General features: G+C 35.4%; 1 protein-coding gene across 2 annotated transcripts in view; it reads left to right on the forward strand.

Moving 5' to 3' along the window:
• GPBP1 (GC-rich promoter binding protein 1) overlaps positions 1-20,973 on the forward strand; it is a 71,993-nt gene extending 51,020 nt beyond the window's left edge. For both annotated transcript variants that reach the window (XM_011236084.3, XM_011236085.3), the window contains 6 exons: positions 4,783-4,967; positions 5,562-5,702; positions 7,318-7,485; positions 7,930-8,117; positions 14,856-14,958; positions 20,019-20,973. In XM_011236084.3, the coding sequence (XP_011234386.1) occupies positions 4,783-4,967; positions 5,562-5,702; positions 7,318-7,485; positions 7,930-8,117; positions 14,856-14,958; positions 20,019-20,177 (944 nt within the window). In that variant the 3' untranslated portion in view covers positions 20,178-20,973. The remainder of the gene's footprint in view (positions 1-4,782; positions 4,968-5,561; positions 5,703-7,317; positions 7,486-7,929; positions 8,118-14,855; positions 14,959-20,018) is intronic.
• The last annotated feature ends 2,378 nt before the right edge of the window (positions 20,974-23,351 follow it).

The raw sequence follows: 23,351 nt of genomic DNA on the forward strand, positions 1-23,351 counted from the left end.
CACAAGCAGGGGGAGTGGGAGAGGAAGAAGCAGGCTCCTAGTGGAGGAGCCTGATGTGGGGCTCGATCCCAGAACGCCAGGATCACGCCCTGAGCTGAAGGCAGACGCTTAACGACTGCGCTACCCAGGCGCTCCTATATTAAATCTTTGATCACATTACGGATGTGTAATGAATGTTAACTAAGTTATGTTCAGATCTAGTAAGCATTGCATATTCTAGTAGATTTATTAAAAAGCAAGAGGGATTTCTAAGTGAGAGATCGCCCAAGAATAATAAGGGACTGAATCAGAAAATACATACAAGATACCTACATGGAGAGTGTAGTGAAACACAGAGGATGAAAAATTGACATGTCCTGGGGCGCCTGGGTGGCTCGGTTGTTAAGCATTAAGCCTCTGCCCTCTGCTCAGGGCGTGATCCCAGAGTCCTGGGATCGAGCCCCGCATCGGGCTCCATGCTCCACTGGGAGCTTGCTTCTTCCTCTCCCATTCCCCCTGCTTGTGTTCCCTCTCTTGCTGGCTGTCTCTCTCTCTCTGTCAAATAAATAAAATCTTTAAAAAAAAAATTGACATGTCCACTCTTAACTATACATGTATATGTTATCAAATTGCTTTGTATTACAGATAGCACTATTTTAATTATAACTCTATCTCCAAAGAATTGATCTTGTCCTCTTCCCACCATTGACTCTGTATTTAAGGAAAAAATATTTATAGGTCTTGGGAGAGCATATATAATAAGATAGTAAAGGAATATTTAAAGTCAGTTTTTGTCAGATTACAGTTTGTGAGGATAGTGGAAAATGATGGTATGAAAATCTTAAACTAATATTTGTCTTCAGGTGTTTTTTTTTTTTTAAAGATTTTATTTATTTGAGAGGGAGAGCGAGAGAGAGCTTGAGCAGGGTGGGGGACAGAGGGAGAAGCAGATTCCCTGCTGAGCAGGGAGCCACTGGGGCCCAGGCGGCAGGCGTTTTAAACTTAGGTCATATAGGCCTTAAGGTCATGTAATTTACAGAAGGAGGTCCCTGAGATCACTTACTTTCTAGTTTTTTTTTTATTTAAAAGTGTTAAAGTCTTTTCGCCAGTATGTAAATTTTGTCTTTTAAATAATAAACAGTTTGGTTTTTTTCATATAGTTTACCAGTTGACAAAGTAAATGGAGAAAGTATAGAAGGAGACATTGGATACTGTTTGAATCCAGCAGCTTCAGTACTTGGAAGATTTATGTCAGGAGAATTTGTAGAGAGAATTTGAATCGCTGAACACGTTTACAAGTACAGTTGACCTTTGAACAACGCAGGACTTGGGGGCCTTGACGCCCCTCCCCCCCAGTCAAAAATCCATGTATAACTTTTGACCCCCCCCCCCAAAAAAAACTTCTGATAGTTACTGTTGCTTGGAAGCCTTACTGCCAGCATGGTTGATTAACATATATTTTGTATATTACATGTATTATGTATTCTTAAAGTAAGCTAGAGGAAAGAAAACACTAAGAAGAAAACCATAAGGAAGAGAAAATATATTTACAATATTGTACTGTTATTTATCAGGGAAAAACCCGCATATAGGTGGACTGATGCAGTTCAAGCCTTGTTATTCAAGGGTCAACTGTAATATAAAGTGAATGTAAAAGACTCAAATTAAGTTTGGCAGTTAGTGCTGTCATCACCCTTTACATTACTTTTATGTAATGATTGCTATTAAGAACAGGTTCTTGTTTTTATTTTTATTTATTTTGAGAGAGAGAGAGGTCGTGCAAGTGGGGAGACGGAGGGGTAATAGAGGGAGAGGGAGAGAATCTCAAGGAGACTCCATGCTGAGCTAGGAGCCTGGCAAGGGGCTCGATACCAGGACCCGGAGATCATGACCTGAACTGAAACCAAGAATTGGATGCTTAACTGACTGAGCCACCCAGGCACCCCCACTTTCTTGTTTTTAAATGGTCAGGCTCTTTATTCAGGGCAGTTGCACAGGACATAAGTTAGTCTGCATTCTGTCACAATTTTCCTCATTTTCCATAAAGTTAAATCAACCTAAAATTTGATACAATATTGAAATATAATTGGAAGTGTATTGTAGTGGAGGATAGTATTTAACTTTTTTGGATGTTTTTCCTAGTATTTTTTAAAATTTTCACAGTAACCCTGTGACAGGACCTATTGTTTTTCATTTTATAGATGAGAGAGTTCATAAGATTGGAGCAAGATTCTATAAATTGATACAAAGTACATGTTCTTAACCTGTATAATATTTGAATACGAATGCCTAATCAGTGCATAGCACTATGGCTGCTTCTTTTCCTTCCCAAACCCTATCATCTTCCTTTAGGTACCTTTATCATAAATCTATGATTTATTTCTTAGGCTTCACCTTTCTCCTTCTTTTTCTTCTTTTTTTTTTAAATAGGCTTCACACCTAATGTGGGCCTTAACTCACGACTCCGAGATCAAGAGTTGCACGCTCTACTGACTGAGCCAGCCAGGCATCCCTTCACATTCCTTCTTTACAGAGTATTTTGTCTTTGCACTGAAGGCCTTTTTGAGGAAGAAGCCAGAATATTTCTTGCTCTAGATGTCTAAGAATCCAAATTTAGGAAAGTGAATTTTGTAGTCACGATCTATGTTGAGGCTTAATGGTAATATACCTGTTTGCTCATCTATTCTCTTTCTCTTCTACCTTTTAATTTTGATTGATTATGTACAAAAAATTTTATTTATTTTTTTTCCTTGAACCGTCAGCCTTCCATGTGGGGTCATTTTCCTTCTGCCTGTGGTACATTGTTTAGGATTTTTTTTAGTAGGGATCTTTTCTTAGTGATTGATCTTTGAACAAAAGTTTCACTTCTGCTCTCTGCCATGTATGGTTTTTTCAAGTCCCATTTAAAATGCAAGATTATGTAAGGTAGATTAGTCCCATCCTCAGCTGTTAGGTTCCTTTGTGGATACTCTAAAGTTTTTTTTACTTCTTTTTCTAGAAATGTGGGTTGACGTCACCCCTTGCAGATGACCCTTTTTCTCTTGTATTTTCTTCTTTCATTATAGTAATTTTAACATAAGGACCTACGGTAAGGTAAAGAAGATAAATGTGTGCTTAATGGGCCATATCGAACTGGAAGTGCTTATCAGTCATGTTTGAATTTCTTTAATTGTGGTGTACTGATAGAAATGTCCTCTGCTTCAACACTTGAATTTCTCTGAGACCTTGCAAACTCTTAATACCTTTTGCATTTCCCAGCACCATTCATTCCTGATTCCTGAGTTTCATTTAATTTAGAGTTTGACTACCAGACTGTTAAGATTTTCTCTTACAATTTAATTTTAAGAATTGCTAATTTAAGTAATCTTTTTTTTAAACAATTTTATTCACAGTCATCCTCTGTTCACCATAAGTAATAATTGCAAAACTTAAATTGTTTAGTGCTGTTTCTAGTGTTCTGCATTCATCTCTGTTTGAGATCTTTATTCTTAGTTTTTGTTTTGTTGACTTGTGTACGTTCTTTAGAAAAGCTGTGTATTGCTGATTTAATTTCTGTGTTGTGTGCCTGAAGATTTCTTTCTTAGCCCTTATTTCTTGGGCCTTTAAGACCTCCAAGAAGTTGGAATGTTTGCCTTAGTAGGTGAGCCATGTGTTTAACTTGTAGGAAGATTGCTGTTTTTTTGCTCTAGGTCCTTGTTCTTTTGTACTTCACCATTATAATAAATGAAGCATCATACCGGCTGTGTATTTCGAGCCTCAGATGAACTTTGAGAGTACCTTCATGTCCCTACAAATCTTGTGTAGTTGACTTTTGAGATGATTCAGTAGGAAGTTTGGTTTAGTTTGAGGTTGGGCATTCTCACAACATGTAAGCAAGTCAGCATCTCACAGGATGTGACTTTATTTAATACATTATGCTAATTTTGATTTAGATTTTCTAACCGTTCTCCCCTTAAGTTCATTCTTTTACTCTGAGCTCTCCCACTATGAAACTGATACTTTGAGAATTTTTCTAAGGGAGGAAAGACATACTTCACCACAATAATTGTGAACATGCTCACGTGTAACACCTACACTAACTAAACTCTAGGGGTATATATAAACTAAACTCTGTGGGCAGTTTTTCATAACAACTGCAGTTGTCTTGAGAAAAAAGATTTGAGTTAGCAGCTGTTACTCCTAGTATTATCTTCAGAAGGATTGATTTCATTGTCCTGTAACTTTTGCATAATGCCATCATTGTAGTTAGATGGCCAAGAAATACTGGAATGACTTGGTATTGTGAGAATAGAATTCTATTTTCTGTTAGTCATAACTTTAGTAGAAATTTAGAGGGACGGTTGTTCCTTGTTTATTGGTAATAACTGTGTAAGTGAGATAAGAATAAGAAGGAATTAGGAAAAATGTCTTTTTAAAATGGAGAAGGCAAAAATATAATGTACTTTATCTTTCAAGTCTTAGGTGCAACTAGGGTGAAATGTGCATTTAAAAAAAATTAAAAATAAGTTAGAGAGTAATTAATCTTGGTTTGGTCATAGTTGACATTCTAGGCCACTGCTGTTGAGCTGAAATCATCTGTATTACTTGACATTGCTCAATTCTTGCTGTATTCTGTTTGATTATGTTGTAGCTTTATTTCTGAAGAAATATAGCTCATACTTATTTAGCTTAATTATTTTACCCAAGAAGCAGCTATTATTTTTAAATACAATCAAGGTTTGGAATATGCTGTTTTTTTGGTGGTTTAATTTTATGCTAAAATTTAAGCTGTGTGTAACTCTTGCTTGTGCTTTATTTATGCAGAATATCCTCCGAATCCTAAATCTAGAGCTCCAAGGATGCTGGTCATTAAGAAAGGTAATACAAAAGACTTACAGCTATCTGGATTCCCAGTGGTAGGAAATCTTCAGTCACAACCAGTTAAGAACGGGACTGGTCCAAGTGTTTATAAAGGCTTAGTCCCCAAACCGGCTGCTCCACCTACAAAAGTAAGTTCTAAATTGTTAAAAATGCAAGTTTTAAGTTGGTACCAGTTGAGTTACTTTAGGAAAAGAATGTTAAAAATTTTATACCAAAGTGAGGGGGTTGTTGTGGGCTACTGACTTTTAAGGGGAAAGAGTTGGCTCGTTGTCATTAATTTTAGTTACCTTTTAAATGGTATGTGTGTTTATCCATGTATATGTTTTCTTGTTTCACTAGTAGTAAATGAAATCTAAAATTCTGTTTTGCCAGATGAATCTGTGACACATGTGCTTAATAATATATAGTGTTGTTTCTTTGGTATTCAGTTTTAGGTTTTTGGAGCTCCCACTTGTGTTTTCTTGATAATAGACAAAGCACACCCAACTTTAGGTTAATAAAACTTGGAAAAAAATAGTGTTGCAGCCAGGTGTTTTTATTTGAGTGCCAGGCTTTGATTTTATTTGTAGAAAAAGATAGAAATATGTAGAAATGATTAAGATGTAATACAGAAATAATTGTTTTTTTAGTTGCATGTAGTCGTTTTTATTTTATAGTGTTCACTTTGTTATTCTCTATATAATCTTTTTGATACACATCAGTGTTTGTATATTTTTCTTCAGCCTACACAATGGAAAAGCCAAACTAAAGAAAATAAAGTTGGGACTTCTTTCCCTCATGAGTCTACATATGGTGTTGGCAATTTCAATGCTTTTAAATCAACTGCCAAGAATTTTAGTCCATCAACAACTTCAGTGAAAGAGGTATGTCATCTGAAATTATTCCTGAGGAAGGCAGCATATTTTAATCATGATGATTTAATTAACAGTGGGCAGAAGGCATAGATTCATTAAATGAATACATTAAAATGAGATATTTCTATTCTTTCAGAAGACTTGATTCAGATAGTTGTTCTTTACTAATCATTTTTGCACTTTAAGTATTTTTTTTTTTTTAAAGATTTTATTTATTTATTTGACAGAGATAGAGACAGCCAGTGAGAGAGGGAACACAAGCAGGGGGAGTGGGAGAGGAAGAAGCAGGCTCATAGCGGAGGAGCCCGATGTGGGGCTCGATCCCACAACGCCGGGATCACGCCCTGAGCCGAAGGCAGACGCTTAACCGCTGTGCCACCCAGGCACCCCACACTTTAAATATTTTTAAACAAAATTCCCAAGTATCCTAAACTGTAGAGAAAAAAGTCAGTGAAATACCCACTTATCCAGTCAATCACAAGTACAAATTTTTAAGAAAAGAATTATGACAGTTGCAATTTTGACATTTGTGATAGTTATGCTATGCCATAAGATTGAAACATGACTAAAAATGAGGATTTGTATCATATAATCTTTTGGGGATGATGGACATTTTATTAGTGTTAACACTCAAGGGGCCAAAGAGGAGAAGCGGAAGGGGAAGATGCATATTGTTATTTTATGGACTTTGAATGTCTGGTAGCTTAAGTATCTCTTTGTCATTTGACCAAGTTTCTGAACTTCTAGACCAGGGAGTTTCCTGATTAGTGCAGGGTGAAAAGGCATTTGTTTTTATGTTGCTACATTTGAAATTGCTCTGTGTACTGTATTGGAACATCATAGCCACTCTGTTGTATTCTACTGTCAAAACAAAACACCAAAAACAAAAGGACTCTAGTACCTGTCCCTCTCCATCTCACTCCTGCCCCACCACAGACATTTTCCTTGGTGAAATCCTACCTCATAAACTCTCCATGTATCTGTTTGTAAATAATCATAAAGTAGATTTTATTGGAGTTGTTATTAGTACCTTAGAACTCTGTGGAACACAGTTTTAAAAACCACTCCTATATGTATTATAGGCACATTTAAATAGGTTTGGGATCTGTTTTAGAAAATTGTATTTAAGCTCTCAATTTAGAACAATAGTTGTTAGTAGTGTCAGACCTTAATTGTTTTACAGGGTAAGAAAAAGTTTGTTTTTGTTTTTGTTTTTTTTTTAAAGAAAATTCTATTGTTTACTCATTCATTGGGATAAATAAAACAGGGATGGGGAAAACAGACTTTAAAATCAATTTTGGGGGCGCCTGGGTGGCAGAGCGGTTAAGCGTCTGCCTTCAGCTCAGGGCGTGATCCTGGCGTTCTGGGATCGAGCCCCACGTCAGGCTCTTCCGCTATGAGCCTGCTTCTTCCTCTCCCACTCCCCCTGCTTGTGTTCCCTCTCTCGCTAGCTGTCTCTATCTCTGTCAAATAAATAAATAAAATCTTTAAAAAAAAAAAAAAAATAAAAAAATAAAATAAAAATCAATTTTGTATTGTGAATAGGGTGAAATAGGAAGTTGTGGTAGTTGTTAACTTTATATTGAGATTGTCTACGTATTAATATTTCTGAATTTTTTCTTAGTGTAATCGCTCAAATTCCTCTTCACCTGTTGACAAACTTAATCAGCAGCCTCGTCTAACCAAACTGACACGTATGCGCACTGATAAGAAGAGTGAATTTTTGAAAGCATTGAAAAGGGACAGAGTAGAAGAGGAACATGAAGATGAAAGTCATGCTGGCTCAGAGAAGGTAATTGAACTAGCAGTAACTCTTGGTTTGACATTCACATGTCATTGAAATATTTGGGCAGGTATCATTTAAGACCTTTGAATAAACTTTGATCAAAATAGTCATCTTCCTGAAAGGAAGGCTAGTTTACTATTTGTATAAAGAATGACTTCTTTTCTGAAGTAGATTTTTATCATTCTCTTGTTCTATGCAAAAATAATGTTTTCTTTTCTGTTGTCCATCTTGCTTACCTCATCCTGTTGATTTGCCTTTCTTGAATAAATGTGAAGACAGTGAGAAAGCTGTGGGTATCTTTCACAGCTTAATTTTATATCTTCCGAGGTCTCCTAAATTTATTGATGATAATATTTATGTATTATATGGAAATCCAACCAGAATCTATCAGAGATTTCAACAGCTGTGTATTCTCTAACTCATTCTTTTCTTTAACTCCCTAAAAATCAGGATGACGATTCATTTAATTTGCATAACAGCAACAGTCCTCACCAAGAAAGGGATATAAACCGAAACTTTGATGAAAATGAAATTCCACAGGAGAATGGCAATGCCTCAGTAATTTCCCAGCAGATCATTCGGTCTTCAACCTTCCCACAAACTGATGTTCTTTCCAGTTCACTTGAGGCAGAACACAGGTTAGTATTCATTTTTATTTTTTTTTCTGCATGTTTTACACCCAGGATTTTGATATTAGTATAGAAATGTTATTTATTTAACGGTTTTATTGAGCTATTTACCACAAGTGTCCCCCATTTTAAGTGTACAGTTACATGATTTTTGGTGTATTCAAAGCTGTGCAACTGTCATCACATTTATTTTACATTTCTATCTCCCCTAAAAGAAGCCCTGTTCTCATTTGCATTTATTTCTCCTTTTTCCTTCATGTCCTAGGCAACTACTAATCTATTTTCTTGCCTTTGCTGGATATTTTGTATAAATAGAATCATACGTTAGTGTTTTATGTTCTGGTTTCTTTCACTTAGCATAATGCTTTCAAGATTCACGTTGTAGCGTGTATCACTACCTTGTGTATCTTTATAACAGTACACTGTATGGCTCTATCACACTTTGTTCATAAGTTTAGATGAGTATTGAGTTGTTTGTACTTGGTGAGTATTCTGGATAATGCTCCTGTAGGAACATTCCATGTACAGGTTTTTGTATGGACATGTTTTTAGTTCTTTTGGTGGGTAGATACCAGGAGTGGAATTGCTAGGACGTAAACTTACCATTTTGAGACTGCCAAACTATTTTCCAAAATGACTGTACCATTTTACCTTCTCATCAACCATATATGAAGGTTCCAGTTTCTGCATATTTTCACGGACACCTGTTACCATCTGTCTTTGATTTAGCCATTCTAATGGATATGAAGTGGTATCTTTTTGTAGTTCTTGATAATGCATTTCCCTTAAAAATCAGTGTTGACTGTGTTGAGTATCTTTTCAACTACTTGCTCTCATTTGTATGTCTTCTGTGAAGAAATAATCTGTTGAAATTCTTTGCCCATTATTAAATTGTATTTGCCCATTATTAAATTGTATTTGTGTAAGAGTTCTGTATGTATTCTGTATGTATTCTGTACATATTTTGAATATAAGTCTTTAATCCTATATAATTTGCCGATATTTTTTCCCATTCTGAGTTTTTTCACTTTTTCAGTGGTCCCTTTTGAAATGAAAAACTTTAAATTTTAATGAAGTCATTTTTATCAGTTTTTTCCCGTTTATTCCTTATTGTACGTTTTGTGCATGTTGTGAAGTATAAGGGTCCAAATTCATCCTTTTCCTTGTGGATATCCAGTTGTTTCAACATGTGATTTATTTTTTGTTGCAAACTTTCAAGAGTAGTTGTGCTTTCATTATTACGGTCTTTAAACTGTTTTTAAATAGGGAACGCTTAAGTGAGTTAGTCTAAGAATTGAAGAATAATGAAGTCCAGAGTGAACTTTTACGTTTTTTTTCTCCTATGATTCTAGAGGTAAGAGCAGGTATTTTGTAGAAATGATTTACGCTTTATGTGGTCTTGAAATAAACCACATGGTTCAGCATTAGTAAGTGAAGGATTTGTGGACTTCTTAATTCCTGTTGATTTTTTTGTTGTTTTAATTAAGCAGATTTATTGAAGCTTTAATTGTAGTAAGAAATACAGTTCAACTGGTTTCACTCAAGCACCGTGAAGGGAGAAATTATGACCCTCTTTACCATATATACTAGTACTAATTTAGATTACTATTCAGTCTACAGTTTTCATTTTTTTCTGTTAAAGATCTTATTTATTTGAGAGGGGGGTAGAGAGCAAGAGCTGGAGGAGGGGCACAGGGAGAGAGAAAAGCAGACTTCCCTTTAAGCAGGGAGCCTGATATGGGGGCTGGCTGATCTTATCCCAGTATCCTAAGATCCTGACCTGAGATGAAGGCAGATGCTTAACCAACTGAGCCACCCAAGCACCCTTACAGATTCCATGTTTATAGGCTTTTTTCCATACATATTTTTGCAGTTTTTCAGTGTAACTACTAAAGCAATACAATTCTAATATGTACACTTAATATTGTGATATATTACCCTGTAATTGCTTTGTGTAAACTGAATTGTTTTTCCATTAAAAATTTTTACATCCTGAGATGCCTGGGTGGCTTAGTCCATTAAGCGTCTGCCTTCGGCTTGGGTCATGATCCCAGGGTTCTGGGATTGAGTTCCACGTCGGGCTCCTTGCTCAGGGGGGAGTCTGCTTCTCCCTCTGCCTGCCGTTCCCCCTGTTTGTGTTCTCTCTCTCTGACAAATAAATAAAATGACTTTACTTTCTGTTTAGTTTAATGCCATTTCTCTTAGAACTTCATTTAATTCTAAGACAGTGGGGATGTAGGCTATACCTCTGTGAAATAACTTTTAAAAAATTTATATTAAACACCCCTTTAAGTCTTTGTCTTTCTGGTCCAGTTCATACATTATTCTTTATCTCCATGATCGTTTTTGTTCCCCTTTACCAAATCATGTCTTGCTCTTTTTAGATGTGGCTGTAACTGTTGTATATGAGAACACAGGCATTTGTTTTAATTTTGTAATCCTCCTATACTAACTGGGGCTTCCTTTTACCTAAAATAATTTATTGGGTGGATGATAAATGTGAATGCCCATTTGATGACAGTTAATTTAACGCTAACTTAACTAGGTAGTATCTTTAAATTCACTTGCTTGGGCAAGCTATATTTTGTTACTGTGCATTTAGTATAAATGGTTCAGTAACCACATGGGGTTTTTAGACCCACCCCCAAAGGGTAGAATTCCCTTTACCTCATGATATAGTTTGACTTGTGACTCTGATCCTAGACTGAGTAATGGCTGCAATGTCATATGTGCAGAAACTAGTAAACATTAATTCCTTTTTAAAAAGATAGGTGTAAGTAAACATTTCAGTATTTTTTCCCATTATTCTAGTAGAATACTGTATACCTCCTTTGAAGCTACTATTCTGTAGTATGGATGTAATTCATGAAACTATTTACCTATCGATCAGGGATCCTTCCCTGTGTTTGTTCTTTACAAATAGTGCTTGTGTGAGGCACCCGGATGCCTCAGTTAGGTCAGCGTCCGGCTCTTGATTTTGGCTCAGGGTCATGAGATCAAGCCCCTTGTCGCATTCTGCACTTCAGCCTGGAGTTTGCTTTGAGATTCTTTCTTTCTCTCTCTCTCTCTCCCCCCTCCTTGTGCTCTTTTCTCTCTAAAAATAAGTAAAATCTTAAAAAAAAAATAGTGCCCATGTGAACATCCTTGTATTTATATCCTTAAATATTTGTGTGTGTATAAAACTACTAGGAATGCAGTTCATTGGTCAGATGGCACACATAATTAAAATAATCAGATTCTGCCATGTTAGTGCTCGAAGATGTTTTTCCAGTTTCCATTCTCACCAGTAGTCATTAAATATTTCTAGTCAGACAGTTGATAGAAGAGAACAAGTCTTGTGCAGAGAAAAGAAAGTATACAAGCCAGATGTTCTAATGATAGTAAAAGATGAGATTTTTAGGGAGATGAAGCATAGGCAATAAAAGAATAAAGTTAAAATAATTTACTTGTAGAAACTGTTAAGGCTGTAGTAAAAATTGAAACTTAATAGTAAAGTCGAAGCTTAGTATCTTTTTGTTTTTGTGTTTACCTTCAGTATTTTTTAGCAAAAGAAGGTTGAGTGAGCCACAGTTACTTAGAAAATATTTTTATAACCCCAGTGTACCTACAATGAATGATTTAATGTTATTATTTCTTCATCTGCAGACATAGTGTAGAAAGCATTTTGGTGGTTTTTTCCTTTGGTCCATGAAGATGCAGGGAAGAGAGACTTGACGTTCCATACCTCAACAAAGTTTGGTCCTCTGCTGACTACTAACAGGAGAAAATGGGAGATATAGGATTTAGAAACTAAGCCAAATAGAGCAAGAAGAGGAGATCCAAAATTGGAATAAACTCTTGGGGGGGGGCGCGTTTGGTGGGGAACCCATGGTGCATAAAGAGATTATCAGTGATGACTACCTGAATATTTCATTATATGTCTTCTTTTTTTTTACGACTTTATATTATTTTGTGGAGATGTTGCACATGCTAAAAAGGATCCCAAGTCAATAAAAAGAGGAAGTAAACGTGTCACTACTTTGGAACCCTTTTAATTTAAATTTCTTACCTTGAGTTTTCTTTGTACTTTGTATAGTATATGTTTGTAAGTGTTCTACAGATGCACATTAATACATTATTTTTGAGGTAACAAAGTTGATGCCTTCTGTTAGATTTTGGGTTTTATTTCTCTGAAAATGGAGTGATAACTTCTTTTCCGTGGCTTCAAATTTCCTATAAACTTTGTGATTCTTAAGTTGTGCATATTAAGTACTTATATTGGTTGAATTTAACAAATCAGGTGTCAGTGATACAGTTCTCAAGGAGGACAATTCTTAGTTCACATGTGTAAACTAAAATATAAAATGAAAAATATATGAAGTGTATAAAATATTAAAAACATATATATTCTTAGTTTTGCTGTCAAGTTTCAATGTATCATCACTATAGTGAGGATAGCTTGAATGTGAAGGGGGGGGTAGTTGTTGAAAGCATCAAATGAGTGCCAGAGAAATTCAAGGGAGTTTAGGATGATTTCATGACTTGAGTACCAGTCAGAAGGAGTAATTCAGAGCTAAATTAAATCTTTTTTTTTTTTTTAAAGATTTTATTTATTTATTCGACAGAGAGAGAGACAGCCAGCGAGAGAGGGAACACAAGCAGGGAGAGTGGGAGAGGAAGAAACAGGCTCCTAGCGGATGAGCCTGACGTGGGGCTCGATCCCATAACACCGGGATCACGCCCTGAGCCAAAGGCAGACGCTTAACCGCTCTGCCACCCAGGCGCCCCAGAGCTAAATTAAATCTTTAAAAGTGAAACATTAATAGGACAAGAAGTGGGTGTGAAAGGGATATTTAGGGTTGAATACATACCTAGTTTGTTTTAGGGGGCAGTGAGTGAGCTTTCTTGAGGGAGTGCGTAGTCCTTAATGGAATTAGAGATGACATTGAAGAGGCAGGGCCTTAGATCTATTAAAGCTTCTTCATTGCCTGAGAAGAAGAAATAGCTCAGGGAAGTGAAGGAATTTGCCTTTGGCTTATATACCTGTTTATGATAGAGTAGAAATTATGACCCACGTCCTCTGCATCTAAACCTATGCTTTTTCTAATGTAAGAAATTTGAATTTGTGGTCATGGTGTTAAAGTTAAGTAGTTTGTTCTTTAGGAAGTGGGAAGCAATTGGAGACACTTAGCAGAGGGTAGTTATTGTAAAAGTCTAAGGTATATGGGTGACATGGTAATAGTTTGAGAGAATGAGGAAAGATGCTAATGAAAAAGCAAAGGTACAGATCACTGTCACAGTATATTACTAACTGTGGGGCGCAAAGTATTTGTTTTGAAAGCTATTCCAGAAACAGTTTACAGTTAACATCCACTGGAAGGAAGGGGAAAGGTGTGAGATTGGGCATTTAGGAATGCTTGTCTTTTATACGGTTTGAAATAATCTGTTTCATTTGGATTATTGTTTAGTTAACATTCATTTTTTAATAGTGAAACAAGAAAGGATCTAGCAAAAGTAGTTTGATTGTTTTACCAATCTAGATGTGTAGACTCTGAACTAGGTGGCATTGGGAATGGAAATGCCGTTCCATAAGAAGCTATGAAGAGCGAAGACAGTGTGTTGGAAAACAAGCGTTAAACTATTGAAAGGAATGAGAGGAATAGTACTTGACAACAATTTGTGACATTTTGGTCTAGAGGGTTTGGTGCAATATAAACTAACTTGGAAGGAGAAAACCGGAATTCTCTGCTTCTTTGCCATCAAGTTAGGGAAGTTATTTTACTTATGTCATCTTGATTCTTTATATGTAAAATAAGGGTGTTGTGTTAAAATTTATTCAGATTCTCTGAACACTGGTATTCTGTGAGATAATTTGAGAAGGTACAAGACCTTTGCGGCAGACTCAAGTTGAAAGATGAGTAGGTATAAATAGAATAACAAATACGTAAGAGAGATAATTATCAAAACACCAGTACAGACAGATCAGTACAATATATGTGGCTGTATAAGAAACAGACTTTGAAATAGTTGAGTCAAATGCATCAGCTATGACTATGATTTTCATATTTGCCTGACTGAAAAAAAGTCATTGGTTCCCTGCTAATGATTTTTTTTAAGCTCTCTTTGCCTAAGATGGAGGTATTCTCTTTAAAAATGGAAGGAAAAGAGTATAACCATATTATTTATTTTACTTACTTACATCCTAGTTAAGAGCTAAATATGAGAAATGTTACTGTAGAGCACAGTGCCCCTTTCTTATTGAAATATGTGTTGAGGTTGATGACTGGCATGCACATAAGAGGTGATATCAACAGATAAATACACTATAAAATGTGAAGTAGGAGGTAAGATAGCTCAACCATTTCAAAGTAAAAAACCTCATGAGTAGCTAAGAATATGATAGGTTGTGATGATATTAAAGAAAACCAAGAGGAATATTGCTTTTACTTTTAAGTTTTTAGCAGTTTTTTTTTTCTTTCAGTTTCTGAGCTAGAGACCCTTTTGCAAATTTCCAGCCTAGAGAACCTCTGACAACAAAGTTAAAGCAATTGCACAGTTGATTCTTAATCTTTTCTAACAGTTTATTGGGCTTTAATCTTAACGTGTTCATTTTCAGAAAGATTGAAAGCATAAAGTTCTTTTTTATGTGTTTTGTGGACTTTGTATAATGGATCTGGATGGTGTTTTCTTGGACACAATAGAAATGGTACTACCCTACTTGGGTGGAGCTCTAAATTAAATTTACCTATTTCCCTACCTTCTTTTCAGATTGTTAAAGGAGATGGGCTGGCAAGAAGACAGTGAGAATGATGAAACATGCGCTCCCTTAACTGAGGATGAAATGAGAGAATTCCAGGTTATTAGTGAACAGGTGAGGGGACTTGGATCATACAAGTTCACTTTGAATTGTCTTTCCTTAATCAGAACAACATATTATACTAAGCATTTTTAAAGGGAAGGGAGGTTTTACACCTTTCTTTTTAGGAATTTATTAGACATCACAGTATATGTCAGAATTGCTTTTGGTTTAAACCAGTCTGCAGTGCTTAGGGATTAGTATAAATAATATGTCTATGATTTGTCATGTTCCAGACATTTTTTTTTCTTAATAATATGGGGATAAGAAGTAAAAAGCATGAGTAGCTTCCCAGATGGCTTCACCTTTTTTTTTTTTTTTTTTAAAGATTTTAGTTATTTATTTGACAGAGATAGAGATAGCCAGTGAGAGAGGAAACACAAGCAGGGGGAGTGGGAGAGGAAGAAGCAGGCTCATAGCAAAGGAGCCTGATGTGGGGCTCGATCCCATAACGCCGGGATCACGCCCTGAGCCGAAGGCAGTCGCTTAACCGCTGTGCCACCCAGGCACCCCAGCTTCACCTTTTATCCTTTTCCTTGCATAAAAATATTACAAGTTCTGAAACATTTGTTTTTTGTCTCCATTGTTTCCTTTTTGAAAGAATATTAGGAAATGTTTGATAGAATTGGAATTGCTGGATCATATGGTTATCTGTTTAACATTTTAGGACCCACCATACCATTTTTCCACAGTAGCTTGCCATTTTACATTCCCACCAATGGTGCTCAAGAATTTATTTAAATTACCACTATGCTAATGGTTGCCAAGTGGGTATCTCACTGTGGTTTTAATTTGTTCTTCAGTATTAGTTAGTGATGTTGAGCATCTTTTCTTGTACTTATTGGCCATTTGTGTATCCTTTTTGGAGAAACATTTATTCAAGTACTTTTGCCCATTTTTAAATCAGGTTGTTGTTGAGTTGTGGTACTTCTTTATATATTGTGGATTTTTAACTCCTACGTGATACACAAATATTTTCTCACATTCCGTAGATAGCCTTTTTACTCTTTTTGATTATATTCTTTGATGCATAAAAGTTCTAAATTTTTGATGGGGTCCAGTTTACCAGTTTTTTTCCTTAGTCCCCCCTACTATTACTATCGTATTCTAGAAATCATTGTCAAACCGAATGTCATGAAGCTTTTCTCCTGTGTTTTTTTCTTAGTGTTCGATAGTTTCTGTTCTTAGGTTTAAGTCTTTGATCCATTTGAGTTAGTTTTTGTTTGTGTTGTTAGGACCTGCCTTCATTCTTTTGGATATATCTGTCAGAACTTTGTAAAAAATCATTTGAGTATGCAATCGCTCCTTGAAGAACACAGATTTCAACTGCATGAGTCTACTTAGATGCAAATTTTTTTTACAGTACTGTACATGTATTTTTGTTATTGTCTAAACATTTTCATTTTTTTACCTTTATTGTAAGAATACTGTATATAAAATGTATAACATACAAAAAGTGTACAGAACAGTCTTTCTGTTATTTGTAAGGCTTACTGGTCAACAGTAGACTGTTAGTTAAGTTAGTTAAGTCAAAAGTAAAGCATGGATTTTTGACTCCATGGGGTTGGAGGGGGCAGGTTGGTGCCTCTAACCTTTGTATTGTTCAGGGATCAACCATATATGCAAGGGTTTATTTCTGGGCTTTCTATTCCACTGGCATTTTCTCTTTGATAATCTGCCAGTACCACATTGTCTTGATGACTTCAATTCTGAAATAAGTTTAGAAACCAGGAAGCGTGAAACTTCCAACTTTGTTGTTTTTAAAACATTATTTTGGCTATTTGGAATCCCTTGAGAGTCCATATTAATTTTAGAATGGGTTTTTCTACTTCTGCAGAAAATACCTTTGGGATTTTGATAGGGATTGCATTTAATCTGTAGATTGCTTTAGATAATATTCATGTCCTAGTAATAAGTCTTTTAATCCAGGAGTATGGACTGTTTATACATTTATTGGTGTTTTTAAAATTTTTTCAGCAGTAATTTATAGTCAGTATTGTACAAATTTTTGGCCTCTTGGTTAAGTTTATTCCTTATGTTTATTTCTAAGTGTTTATTCTTTTTAGTACTGTGGTAAATAGAATTGTTTTATTTCCTTTTCGGATTATTCATTGTGACAGAAGCACAGCTGACTTTGTGTGTTGATCTTCAGTGTGCAACTTTGCTATAGTCTCCGTTCTTGTGTGGAATCTTTAGGGTGTTCTGCATATAAAGTCATGTTGTCTGTGAACAGATCATTTTACTTCTTTTCCAATTTCATATTTCTTCCTTCCCAGTTTAAATTTTTTATTCAGAAATTCTTAGTGAACCATGGTATTTTCCATAACATGGTTATGAAGCTGATGCAGGGTAATAGTTTTAAGGGATTTTTTGTCTTGTTTATTATACTGTATATTTTACATAAAAACATTGACTTTAAGCATACAGTGGGATAAGTTTTGACAGAGGTATAACCATCATCCCCCTTGGCATTCAGTTCTACTGCCAGCTGCAATCCCTGGCAGACATTGATTTGTTTTCTGTCACCATAATTTGCCTCTGGCATGTTTTAGTAATTGAACCAAGTACTGTATAGTCTTAGATTTGGCTGCTTTTGTCCTTTTGAAAGTAGTCCATTGTATGGATTTACCAGTTTGTGAATCTGTTTAAACAGTTTGTTCTGAATCTAGTGAAAGCCACCAGGTACCATTACCATAAGTTAGTAGTTCCAAAGAACACAGATACTGTCTGACCAAGATAGTTGGCTTTCAACTTTGTGATAACTGAGGCAGGCAGATAAAATCCGACAGAGTAATACAAAAATTTTTTGCACTCTCTATGTTGGAGAGCAGTGGCATGTAAGTATAATGTCCAAATTTTTGTGAACTAATAAGGACGTGGATATGTTTATGTTAACGATGACATATCATTTGACACTGGTACCTGAAAAACCATTAGGGCTTGATGCTCTTTATTAAAGGTTTTATATTTTATCTGATAACAGAGGAGACTCTGATTTCAAACTCAACGTTTTTTAAATTACACCCAAGAGATTATGGACTTTTACATAGATGAGCGCCTTCATAGAGTGACATTTTAGTGCAGGTAGAGGGATTTCCATATAGAGCAGAATGGGGTTGATTTCAAAATATTGAAGGTGAGAGCAGAAGAGGACGAGCCAAAGTATACATTGGAAGGGTAGTTTGGAAGACCAGAATCAGGTTGATTTATTGGGAATATATTGTAATAATTAGAGGAGGGATAAATGAGGGCCTAAAGTAGAGAAATGATAGTAAAAAATGGTCTTGATGAAACTAAGATCTGAAATAGAATCAGCAGGATTTTGAAATTTTTAACCTATGAGCTGATAATTGTATGATTTTAAACAGTACAGGAGGAGCTGGTTTTTAGAAGGCTTTTAAAAAGAACATGCTAAGTTAGATGTTTGTGGGGACAGTACAGACATCTAGGAAAAACAGAGAAAAAGATTTAGGTTTTCTTTTTTTAAAAGATTTTATTTAATAGAGAGTTCACACAATGGGGGGAGCGGCAGAGGGTTAGGCACAAGCAGACTCCTGGCTGACCGTGGAGCCCTATATGGCGCTCCATCCCAGGACCCTGAGATATCATGACCTAAGCTGAAGTCAGACTCAACTGACTGAGCCACCCAGGTGCCCCCTTTCCCCTTTTTTAAAATCAAAGTTCTCCAGCTGATTTCAGGCTGTGGAAAGATGAGGTAGCATTGATGTTATAAGTATGTGAAAAGCAAGGATAGAACTTTGGGGAATGGTAAAGATGTAGCTTTAAGAAAGAGTCAAGGTGTATTTGTAATCATCACAGTGGCTGAGAACACCAGGGGATACGTACGTGGGCTTTGGTTTTTCGCAGTAAAGGTATATGAGGTTATTTGTTCAGAGTGAAAGGGAGGTAAGCTGTATAATTTAGGTAGAAAAGAAAATCTGCTATGGAAAATAGAGAAATAGGGCAAAAGGAAAATTGAGGGCTGAGACTCGAGACTTGTTATTTCTTGTTTGTCAGAGTCTATAACAAAATGAGCTGTGATATAAGTGGCTCTTTTCGTTTGGATCCTAACCTAATATTCAAGATTTAATGACTCAAAAAAAAAAAAAAGAAAAGAAAACGCTCTATAATATGAAACTTCTAGACAGGTTCAAATAATGATATATAGGTGGATTTGGTCTTAAGAAGGTTATATTCAGAGATTTTAATGGTGTAAATTACCAGAGACTCATTTTTCATGAAAGAAATTCAGAAGACCAGAGTTACTAGAGAGTATAATGTTACTATTATTAATGTAACTTAATTTCGTGTCTTTAAATTTTGTTTCTAATTTGGATCAACCACCCCCCACAATTTGTGATCTTTGGGCCAGGTTCTTATTTATTGCCATCTAACCCCTTTAGTTCTGATTTCTCATTTTCAGAAATGGAAGACTATTTTCCCCCAGTATTAGAATCTCTGTGGTTAAGCAAAGGGCTGTATTTGAATTTGTTATTTTGTGCACCTTATTAGAATACTTAACCTGCTGGAATAGTTTGTATTCTACTTACTCTGCAAAGTGTGAATAAAGCACTTTGTAGGGAATAGTCCAGTTTGGTCAGAATAATAAAAATAACAGCTAAAGCTTAATGGCTGCTGCTTTTATTCTGGTTAGCATCTGAAGGTATTCAGTACAACTTTCACCTCAGGAAGTGAAAATTTGGAACGGATTTTTTAGTACCTTAACAAGTGATAGGGTTATATCCATGCCAACCCTGTCTGGATTGACAATCTGTGCTCTTTCCACTATGCTAACAAACACTAATTTTATTTATTTACTCTTTGGTTTGGTAGATGTTAATTGTGGTTCTCTAAAAGGTAAGGATTTATTCCTAGGAAATGCTTCCTTAGGACAGTTGGATCAATAAACTGTATTTAACTAGTTTTCCAGAAATGATACCTGGAATTTTCAGGGTAGAATGCAATTTTATTAATGTGTTCATGGTTACATTGAATTATTAACAGTATTCTTAATTTATAAAGTAACCCCTGGAGGATAGATTATGTATTTTAATATATTATTTTTGGTCTTTCAGTTACAGAAGAATGGTCTGAGGAAAAATGGTATTTTGAAAAACGGCCTGATCTGTGACTTCAAGTTTGGACCCTGGAAAAACAGCACTTTCAAACCCACTATTGAGAATGATGACACAGAGACAAGTAGCAGTGACACATCAGATGATGACGATGTGTGAAGGATTTCCTGACAGCTTTAGAAATTTTAGTGTGATACATCTCTCATACAGTTTGGGGTGAATTGTAAAAATGAAGAACTATAATTTATGTAGTAAAATACCCCATTAGAAGATGATTTTTTTGAGGGACTTCACTTTGAAGAAAACCAAGAATGTTGTGTTGGGCTGTGTTGAACATTATTTCTTTGTAAATGAATGTTGTAGAAATGAGGACTTTGGTTGATCCAACATTGACTTTCTTCATCACTGCAGCATTTCTCTGACTAGCAATGTGACGATGTAACAAATGAGATTTTCTCATTTAATAATAAAAAATTGTGTAATGTTTTGCAAAGCTTCTGTCTTAAAATGTCCAGGTCTTAAGAAAAAAAGGCAGCTTACACTGTTTTGCTTGCAGAGTCATATCTTTTTCGTACAATGGAAATCCTGAAGCCCACTTTGTGCCCCCCGCCCCCAAAAGGACAATGTAGCATGTTGGCTAAAACTGGAGCAAAGTGCACTAAAACATTAATTTCCTGAACTCAAGTGTTGTACTAGTCACCTTTTAAAACATAAATTGCTCTTTAGCCATTTGTAGTTCGGTAAACGTTACAGGAAGACTTGACACACTTTCTTCCAAATTTTAAGAGGTGATTTTCAAGAACTTTATTTGGGTATTGTTGTCAGACCAGGACTTTCAGAGTTGATGGAAGAGTCTTGTGGGAAAACTTATTTTGATAAATTATTACACATGCAGAAAAACTGATCACACTGACTGGATCTGTCCACACATGGAAAATAAACTGGATTTTCAGAATATTGTTGTTCTCTCTAGTGTTCGAGGGTTTGGTTTCTAAACACATAATATGCTTTATTTACTTATTAAAACAAAGTTATACTTTCTTTATCAAAGATGATTACTTTCTTAGTTTACAAAAAGAAAGTTAATGGAAAATATCCTTTTTATTATCAAATGCTTAACAAGTTTATTAAAATGAATGTTAAATAGTCACTTTATTTTTCACTTGCATATTTTAGAATCATTACTGTTTCATTGCTGACTGGAATAGTAATTTGGCTCTGTATATTTGTATTTCGATTTTTCTGGTTTTGTTTACCTGGCATTTGCTTATAGCTTTCCTCATCCCATTTCCATCCAGGTTTAAATATATGCTGTTTGTAAAGGGTGTAATCTCAGAGCAAGAATGTAGGTTTTCTGTTACCATAAGCTAATCATCAGAGTTTTTTCTTGTTTTAAATTATATTTTCTCAGAAAGCTTCAGTGTTTTTGCTGTTTCTACCTCAAGACCCTGCCCAAACTCCCCAGCTTTCAAGAGAAGCCAGATTTTTTGTTCACACCGAGACTGGTGGTGATGGGGAAATTAAGGGAAAAAAAGAAACAAAAACCAAAAAACAAAAGCACAGTTTTATCCCCACAAAACTCAGAGGATGAGTAAGAGTGGTAACAGTATTAAATAGATCTTAAAGTTATCTTTTAAGTAGATTCTTATATACCACAGTGCAATCCAGTCACCTAGCATTAAATGTAATATTACATCCACAGAAGGACATAAAGTATGTTTTGACAAAGCTCTGTCAGTATCACATAATGTTTGGGAGACTCTTAGATTGTACTGTTTTGGTTAACAGATTAATGAACTCTATCAGATAGAAAATGTATTTGCTAACATAAGCTAGAAGGGACCTGAGAAATGTGGTTTACATTAAAAATCTGCCTTCACTGTTTCCACTGAATAGCTTTCAGAAAAGATTTCTTAAGAAAAGTTTTCTGGCATCTTCTGCTTTATATTCAGATAAATTTTTTTTTTGCCTTAATTCTCATCAGCAGTTAAGTAATGTTTATTGTGTATTCATGGCGTTGATATGGAATGTGTTTAGTAGTTTACCTTTTATAAGCATGGTAAGATACAGTGGTGTGGTTATTCTACTTATTAAATGATAGCGTCAAGTTTGATTACTGAGTGGGTGGATCCAAAGTATTTCAATAGAACCACTAAAGCTTAGCATAATTTTAACTTGCTCTCTGAATAATGGGTAGCTGGTAACGAATTTGGACCATATTGTTTGAAAAGGAGCTCGTAAGTACAGAAACTAAATTACACGCCCAGTGTGGAATTGTTGAACTCAGAAATACGCCATAGAGGTCTGGGGGGGGGGAAATAAACGTACTTTGGGCTGCTTACGCAGTTTCTCTGCAGCAGGTTATTTTTTTACAATCCACTTAAAGTATAAATTGACATAAACTACACATTTGAGGCATATACTTTGATAAGCTTTGACTTTTGTGAAACCATCACTGCAATCAAGGTAGTGAACAATACCTGTCACCCCCATAAGTTTTTTTTGGTGTCCCCTCCTTTGTAATTTTTCCCTCTTATTACTGCCTCCCTCTCGGCACTTCCTCCCTCTTTTTTGGTATGAAATGTAATTAATGAGCAAAAATCTTATGGTAATGAGTTTAAAATAGTATTCAAAAATTGTATCTTGCTTTATATTAAGATAAGAATTAGAATTATTTATATTTCCAAAAATCTATTTCTATTAAAGTTGAAATAAATGTAGTAGTTAACCTAAAAAATAGATTGATTTGAAAACATCAGATTTATATTAACTATTAAAAATTCAGTGTCTTGAAGGGCCTGGTTCCTATAAACAAATGCTTTTAAGTTCCTTTTGCTAGTGTTTATTATGTACTGTTGTTAGAATGTGGTTATATGAACATATTTTAAACTTAGGAATATGTCATAAATGACTTGTTTTTGACTCAACCATCATTAACCTGACATCGCGTTCTACTTGGATTCTCCATAATCTCATAACTTTATAAAAGGTGTTTTATTAAGAGGTGCTTTTATTCGAATATAAGTACCTGGATTTAGAAAAGGCACACCCTTTTGAAATGTTTCTTTCAAGTGAGATTTTAATTTTTATTTAGAGTTACATGATAAACTTAGGGATACATTGCTAGGGCTTTTAAGTAATAGGATATCACTGATTGAGAGCTGGATATTATGACTGTCTTTTGAACAGTTATGTTTCTGGAGGTTATAATGGCCACCTGGCCATGGTGGAGGGGGTGGGCAGGGCATTTCAAACAATAGAAAAATCCCCCAGAGCCTTCCCAAGTACTGCAGAGAAGCTTCAGTTATTCTGTTTTGCTACTTAATGTTATTT

This window comes from Ailuropoda melanoleuca, chromosome 3 (assembly GCF_002007445.2).
Source record: "Ailuropoda melanoleuca isolate Jingjing chromosome 3, ASM200744v2, whole genome shotgun sequence".
Taxonomy (NCBI): Eukaryota; Metazoa; Chordata; class Mammalia; order Carnivora; family Ursidae; genus Ailuropoda; species Ailuropoda melanoleuca.